Raw genomic sequence first — 8,446 nt, forward strand, 5'->3', positions numbered from 1 at the left:
GTGTGTGTGTGTGTGTGTGTGTGTGTGTGTGTACCTCATTGAGATAAACCACAGGGAAGACCACTGTCCTCACATTTCCTGTTTGACTGAAAATAAAACAAGAAAAAAACAGTTTTTCACTCTTGATCTCGTAGTCAACATTATTTATCAGTCTAGGGATCTGAGTGAAATATGTTTTGGTCTCTGTTAATTCTGGACCAACTGAGAATAAAAAGTGTCTTCCATCAAGACTGCGAGGGATTTAACTGTAAAATATGACGGGACATAAAAAAGTGGCCATGCGAGGAAAGAAGGTTCCTAAAAAAGAAAGTCTGTCAGTGTCATCAAGCAGCTGGACTGTTAGCCCTGCGTTGAACATCTCCCTCATCTTGATTTTTTTAACAAGGAGTTTGTATTTCTTTGTTTCAAATCAAACATTTGATCCAGATCTACATCTAGATTTTAAATGATCTAATTGTTTTTTTTTTCCAGAAGTGAGTCAGGACTGTTCAAAAGTCCACTAATCATGATGATGGTGGCAAAATAGCCTTTTATCTTCCAGACTGCCCTTCCCAGTTATGCTTCATCATACAGGCAGTTTCACTTAAAGCAGACATGGTGACAGTGAGATTTGTGAAGAACTGCGTAACATTTCAAACATACTGTAACAAGTGACAGACAACAGAAATGAGTTAATTACCTGAAGGAGGGGATTTTCTCTATGTAGACATTAATCTGTAGTCGCTTGGCTGCTTGTAGAACAATTCCTGTTAGCTGCAAAACAGAAACCAACTTTGTTAGGAGCAGCTCTGAACTCCTTTTTACCCTGACCCATAAACAATACTTCAAATAATACAAAGGCAACATCTGAGATCCTACAGTTACAATATTTTACATGAGTGTTGGGAAGAAAAACTTAAAATCTAACCAGTTTTTCATCGATTACATTCAGATCACAGCAGATTTTAATTTTTTTTAAAAATCAGCCACGCTTTTTTTATTATATTCCTAAGTTGCCTGTAGTGTCTACACATTCTTCACAATAATATCAAAACTGAAACCAACTTAAAGTTGAGGTTATAAAACACACTGGGGTCAACTTCAGCAAGTAATCTGGGACAGCTGAGGCCCAAACCTGCAACTGTCTGATCAAAAAGACCACCAGTCCACCTGCTCTGAAGCTGCCGGGGAGCGTGGCCGAGTGGTAAACTTGTTTGTTCTGACCCACTGTTTGCAGCTTTGATCAGAGGACTTTGTTCAGTCTCAGTAAATCTCCTGCAGTGACATGGCAAAGACAGGAGTCCAGGAAGGAGGTCGAATAAAGGGGAACCAGAAGCTTGTTCATGCTTTTAAAGATATACGTAGAACGGCTGGCACGAACAGCAAGAAAATGGATGGATATCTTTATTAAATATGAAAGTTTATATCACACCTACAGGCAGGGTTCCTACGTTTTAGATTCGTTGATGACAAGGCATTTTACTCATTTCTAATATTTTGGTGCACAAGTGTTAACTAATTTAAAATATCTCAAAAGGTGCAGGAAAAAATGCAGAATTGATCAAAAGGAAGTAATGCTTCCTGGTTAAAAATTCAACTTTAGCTGATTTATTGTAACACAGTCATATTGAATAACAAAAGTACACAATGGCGCTGAACTGTATGCTTCTATTTTTAAAACTATTAGGTAATATCCTTGATTGGTTATCTACTTTTAGAGACACGAGCTGTTTATTCTGTAAGCATATTATTGGTGAGCTCTATCTCTGTTTCTGCAAAACACAGTAAACAGTAAAATCAAAAATACAAATGGTGCACTGAGATAGAATATAGGTAAACATTGTTCTTACTATTTTTACATCGTCCGAAGAACTACTTTCACTTGTTTATTCAAGCATTCTGGATGATTACAGAACAACAAAACCACTAACAGTGTAGATTTTTGGTGCATGTGCAGTGCTTTTCTACGCTCCTATCAAAGATTTTCCCACACATAATCATGTTATTAGTTATTAGTTATTAGCCCTGATAAGAGCTGTCAAAGCTTATCTTTGGTGACAGCTCCGTACCATGTAGCTCTGCTTTAATTTTTAACCAGTTTTCTGGCTCACTGTAAGCACTAACAAAAGTGAAACAGTTCACCGCCTAGTGGTGTGTTTTGATATTGCATGCAATTAAAAAAGCAAATGCTTAAGTCAACTCCAAAAGTTCATCAGTCATGGAGGTACATTAAACTTTTATTTTATGTGAGTTTTATTCAACTTTATCCACTGGTTCATGAAATTTTTTGGTAACAAACACTTGGGCTGCCTTAGCCTTAAGGCAATAAAAGTTTCATGACTTGAAAGAATAAAAAGATAACAACAATGCATAAAGAAGTCATATGATGGAGTATTTTTTTTTTTACTGGATTGATGTCGATGACAGTCTCATGGTGCTCCTTTTTAGGCTTCATGCCAGAAATATCCTGAGCAAATTTCTCATCTGCCAGGTAAAAGTGCGGTGAGGACATTATGATGGGAGCGCCTAAAGAAGCACAAATTGAAATTATTAATCAAACTGATTTAGGAAAATTGGCTTTTTTTTCCAAGAAAAAAATCCATTTGAGTGCCATGTAGGGGTCACCCTGAGGAGGAATCAACATTTCCACCTGTCTTTGACTCTGGTTTCAAAAGAGACATTTTATTTTATTTTCTTTAATAAACAAAATAATGTTCTTTATATTGTTGATTTATATTTTCTTTTAACTACAAGTTATTATCATTTTATAAATCAAAGTTACATAATGAAAACAATGACAATCTATCTTCTTGCATTATAACTAAGAAAAAGAAAAAACACACAAAAAGAATATTGTTCCAATGTTTCTTTATTTGTTTTACACAAATCTTTGTTTTAATCAACTGTTATTTGACAGTAAAGTGATTATGTGTTTCTCTTTTTATTTTTCAATTTAACTAAACTGATCATTGTGATTATGAGTTCACTTTTTTATTATGAAATATATATATATAAAGTTATTTGTGTTTGAATCATAGACAAATAATTTAAGATTTATTTCCGTTTAAATAATTCACGTATATTTCATTGAACTTAGTTCATTTTCATTCAGTGTAATCCTGTCCAGGTTTCAAACTGTTTTTCTGTGCAGGTGCTGATGTTTTAACAGACCTATGGCAAACGCCCCAGACTAAACTTCTAATTCTTCCTCTTAACTAACCCAAAATTCGAGGTCACGTCCCTAGTTCTTTTTCTCTTTAGAAATTACCCTGGCATAGTCCTCGACACAGTGAGAAAGGAAAGAGAGAAGAAACCATTTTTTTGTCTCACTGGGCTATCTTTCCTCCACAGGAAAAAAATCAGCATTTGGCTCTTTTGCTAACAAGCACATCGTTTTTGCTTAGGGTCGCGATACCTTCAATCGTGATCTAAAACAACCCGCTCTGAAGCTCCATTAAGTTTTTTAAACTTCTGATGAGAAGTCTTTTATTTTGAAGAAAAAAACTGAAACAGATTTGGCTCACTCCTTTGGACAGAGGCAGATTTCCGGAGACGCTGTAAACCAAACCTTTGGAAGTTTTTACTGGCCGTAAGGGACCTGACCTGAGTTTCTTACCGAGTGAATTCTTCCTACCGCTTAACCTGACGGTCAAGACACCTCCAGGTAAAAGCTGAATGTTTTGACTAAGTGGACTGGAGTTCGGGCTGACATGTCAGCTGAGATCCAAGTGTTCGTTCAGGTTTTTCACATATTGATAAGCTAAAAGGTTAGGACTAACATCCTCCATTCTTTCCTTTTCTTAAACTTAAACCTTGCTATATAAGTTTCATACATCTGGTTTATTAAGACCTTGAACCTGAAGTTCTGCTGTTTCTGTTTGAGTTGTCATATCGACATTAATTAGTGCGGACGCGTGCATATTTTTGTTGCTGTTTTAACTCACCACAAATTTGATTGTTCACAATAAGCTGTACATTAGTAACTTATTTGATTCTGTAAATAAAAATCATTTATTTTAGATCAACTTAAGTTCCTGAGTATGTCCACTTATTGTGTGATATTCTCATATTTATAAAGAGAAGTGTTTATTTCCTTAAAAAGAAGAACTCGTGATTTTCCTCATCACTTTGGTTATGAGAAGGTGTAGGTTGTATCTCTAACCCTAACCATTATGTAACTTTGATTTATAAAATGATAATAACTTGTAGTTAAAAGAAAATATAAATCAACAATATAAAGAACATTATTATGTTATAAAATAAAATAAAATAAAATGTCTCTTTTGAGGAAGGTCTTGAGACCAGAGTCAAAGACAGGTGGAAATGTTTACTCCCCTTCGGGGTGACCCTTACAGCCATTAAAGCAGCTCTTGTCTCGTGTGTTTCCCACCTTGCTTACACACGCTGACGTTGAGCAGGCCAGAGCCGAGGCAGTCACCGGCTGGCACACAGAAGCCTGCGTTGGCCGGGTTCACGGTCAGATTGGCAAACACCTCGTAGGGGGGAACAAAACGATACCCGGGGATCCCCTTCACTGTCACGTCCTCCGCGTACAGAGCGTACACAGACCTAAGAAACAGAGTCACATGCAGGGCAGCTATGAAAACAGAAAGGATATAAAAGTGTAGCAAAGAAGAAAAGCTGGACATCATTTTTTTTTATAAGAGCTTTACGTTCATCTGATTTCCTGAAAACCCAAGTGGCAAAAACAGTTTTACAATCAGTGTTCAAAGGTTGCTTTAACCGTGGCTCTTAAGATTTTTACTGAGGAACTTGAGCTGCACTTCCTCGTTCTGATCCGTTTACAGTCAAGGCTGATATTTCTTGTTTCAAGCATCATTATTTAAGAAGCCAGCACTAACCGGAAATTCAACCAGCTAAGTCGTGCTTAATTCAGTCTCTGGACCTGGATAATACTGAGGATAAGGACAACTAGTGGGGGAGGCATTTCCCTATAAGTCGTAAGCTTGTGGTGGTCCAGGGCTAAAACCAGAAATGCTGGATCAGCAAAAGCGGACACGAAACAAGGAAGATATTATTTCTTATAAGGAAGACTTAAAACAGGGCTTCAAACATCATTGTGTCCAATCAACGTAAAACTGAACAAAACAAGCTATGTTTGGACAGCAGAAGCATCTCACCTGCACAGGTCAGAGGAGAACATATAAAGGACCTCATCCTTGGTGACGATTGGATGGAAAAATGCTCCGTTGGTTCCGTTAATCATGTTGCACTCATCAGACGTCCACCAGTTCAAAGACCTGAGTTCATACACACAATTATTAAATTTAAAGTAAAAACAACTCTCACTTGTTTGATTAACTGACAGTTGCATGTGAAAGGAGAAAAAGTACCTGCTGCCCTGCCATGTGTCCACTCTGGCAAAGTCCATGTAGTCCTGCTGGCCAGTGAAGAAGACATATTCTCCATCGCTCGAAGCATTGTTCTTATAGAAAAGTCCAAAAACGTCATCGATTGTAGGGTCAACTTTTTGGGCATATTTGAGCAAAGGGTCTTCATATCCCCACAGGAACTCCCCCACTGTGTGGGTGGTGAACAGGCCTATATTTTGAAACCTCATGAAGGCAGATACCAGTTTGGCAACACCAGAATCCTTGAAACGTTCCATCACCGTCTACCAGAACAAAAAGAAGAGGGCAATGACAACGTTTAAAAAAATGTCCTGATGTAAAAGCATGAGTCAAAAACAAATGTGCAGATCATGCTGCAATAACTCAGGAATGTAAGGAATGGTTCGAAAATATTGTTTTTTTTTCCATGGAATAAAACTAGTAATTTTGTGACAACCTAAAGTTGCACACGATTTAGTTCATTGTTTTCACTTTTTTTTTCTTCACTGCCGACTTAATTAGTGATTCTTGTCACCTGTGTTAGTCACAGTGACGGTCCCTTTAAGAGCCGCCCACACACACTGTTTGTGTGTTCGTTTCACTTGATGGCCAGACCCAGGTGCACAGCAGCCTTCTGGCACCTGCGTCATCTTTAAAGTTCAGTGACGAGGAGTTTAATCCCTCTGACAACTTTGTTTTCAATCGCCGAGTTGAGGATTTATGCTGAAGCCGAACCAACAAAATCTAAAAAGATATAGAGAAAAGTCTGCTGGAACCGACGCCCAAAAAGCTTCGTCTTGTCGTGTCGTTCCCCACAGCAGTAACCACTCGCCGACAAAGCAAAACGTAAGTCTCCTACGAAAAACTAAAACTTAAAATTAATGTCTAAATAACATAAAACTAAAGAAAATTATTTTTTCTTTCAGTAAAAACCTAAAAGCCTTTAAATACACCAGTCGTCTTTAAAGCACACAACAAAAAAGTAAGTCTGTTTCATGTTGATCAAAGCTACTGAAATGACGATGAAAATAAATGGTAACTGTATTATCTCTGTGTTTTTTTTTTTGTTTTTTTTTTTAGTTCCTGGAAAGTGGAGTTTTGAATGAGGTGTTTTATTTTTATTACATTTTTTTTGTATAGGTGTATTTTTGGTATTATTTGTTAGGAGTGTATATTTTGTTGCATGACGTCTGGACTGAGTTTCACCTCAACCTGCATCAAGCCTCCTGCACTTGCTTGTGAAATCAAGTCAAGCCATCCTCCTTTCTCTTCTTGCTGGTGAAGCCTAGCTGGAAGCTCATTTTTTGGACTCTGAACTGTAGTGGTTTTACACCACATTTGCACACTGGGGGGGAAAAAGGGGGAATTTGTTTTGTGTTTTTTGTGTTTTGTACTTGCAGTCTATTTTTGTTTAAATAATATATTTGAAAATTTAATACCTTGTTTCTGTGCTCATTTCCTTTGCTAAACATTTTTGTCACTTATTTAAAGTTGAACAGGGTCTGTAGTTCTTTTATGTAGTTTACATGTCCTGATGTGTCTGGTTAACTAAAACCATATATTAAAACTAACGGTAAAATCCCACATTCCGGTTGAACATCCTATTCCCAGGAGGGACACCTAGCTGGCACCCCAAATAAATTAATCAAAATAAATAACAATAAACCGGTACCGTCACAATTTTGACTTTTTTCATCATTTGACTTCTGCACCAAGTTACTGCCAGAAATATTAGTAAATAAAAGGAAAATGAATTTATAGATATGACATGATTCAGTAGCTTTGTAACCATGCAGATCACGTTCTCATTATTTTTACGAGAGTTATTAAAAAACTACTTTTAAATGAAAATGGTTATTTTGTGTTGTATGAAACAAACTTTTACACAAGTATTTTATCTGAATTTCTTGTTTATGTAACTTTACAACATGTGCCTTTTGAACAAACCATTTATTACTTCAAACTAAATGGTACCATCCGAGTTTCACTAAAGATGAAATCTATCGACACTTTTACATAAACTAAACCCAAACTTCACAAAGAAGTCATAATTAGTGACAAGTAAAAGAAAAATATATCAGGTTTCGCTAGACTTTTTTTTTTGCCGTCCGTCATTTTGACTGAGAGGGTAAAAAAATGTCATTTTCAGTTTTTACCTGTCACTTTCTTTTTTTGAATGATAATGACTAAACATTCATAGAATGTGGCCATTGTCATGTTGGTTTTGCAGTTCTGCCTCAGATGCTGTGACTGCAGGATTTTATTGGAGAAAACCTCATCAGCGCACCTCAGACAGGCCCCATGAGCGCGATGAGCACGGTGCTGAAAAACAGCGCATATTACCCACACCAGGTCCAACGCACACACACTGACCCGCTTTTGACTAGTTACCGTATGAAAAAAAAATTTCTACAAACATTATTTAGTGGCTGCAGTTTGCAACATTATAGATAACGCCTCCTTATTTCTGTCTCTGCCTCCCTTGCAGGAGGATGATATATATAATTAAATAAAAACAGAAAACGAGTAGATTTGATTTATGCAATAAAATATCTCTAAGGAAAATCTCACGTTACGCACATCTGCGCCAAACCTCTGAAGTTTAAACCCGCGCTTTGCTGCGACACTGTTGGAATAACAAGCACCACTTCAGCCAAAGTTTTAAATCAGAAAACATTTCTCCAGTCAAAGTGATCAGAACTCAGCAAGACCAAGTTCTGGGTTTAGCAGGAGGAAATCCCGCAGCGTGCGCTCGCCCTGCACCACTGCTTCAGCTGCGCCTCAGATGCGCTCCAAATCCTCCTTTCCTCAATGCGCTGTCAGCTCCTGGATTTCAGTATGGTGTCTAGATCTGAGATGATGATCAGATGGGGATGTTTTATTTATTTTAGATTAAATAAGACCTCCGTGATGTAGACCTGCGTAAAGCTGAAAATGTCTCTGCGTGAGTGTGTGTGATGCCACAGAGCCGTCTTGTGAAGCCTCGTTGATCTTTTTTTCTCCGCCTCACCTGGCTTATGTACAGTGGTTTGCAAAAGTATTCATACCCCTTGAACTTTTCCATATTTTGTCACATTACAACCACAAACATAAATATATTTCACTGGAATTTAATG

General features: G+C 37.3%; 1 protein-coding gene across 1 annotated transcript in view; it reads right to left on the bottom strand.

The window, feature by feature from the left end:
• Positions 1-8,446, bottom strand: part of scarb2c (scavenger receptor class B, member 2c) — a 16,327-nt gene that overhangs the window by 4,283 nt on the left and 3,598 nt on the right. Inside the window, exons 4-9 of the mRNA XM_014003836.1 lie at positions 5,334-5,614; positions 5,121-5,240; positions 4,370-4,548; positions 2,387-2,505; positions 680-753; positions 35-86 (exon numbers count right to left, since the gene is read on the bottom strand). Of these exons, the coding sequence (XP_013859290.1) occupies positions 35-86; positions 680-753; positions 2,387-2,505; positions 4,370-4,548; positions 5,121-5,240; positions 5,334-5,614 (825 nt within the window). The remainder of the gene's footprint in view (positions 1-34; positions 87-679; positions 754-2,386; positions 2,506-4,369; positions 4,549-5,120; positions 5,241-5,333; positions 5,615-8,446) is intronic.

This window comes from Austrofundulus limnaeus, unplaced genomic scaffold (assembly GCF_001266775.1).
Source record: "Austrofundulus limnaeus strain Quisiro unplaced genomic scaffold, Austrofundulus_limnaeus-1.0 Scaffold20, whole genome shotgun sequence".
NCBI classification, from domain to species: domain Eukaryota; kingdom Metazoa; phylum Chordata; class Actinopteri; order Cyprinodontiformes; family Rivulidae; genus Austrofundulus; species Austrofundulus limnaeus.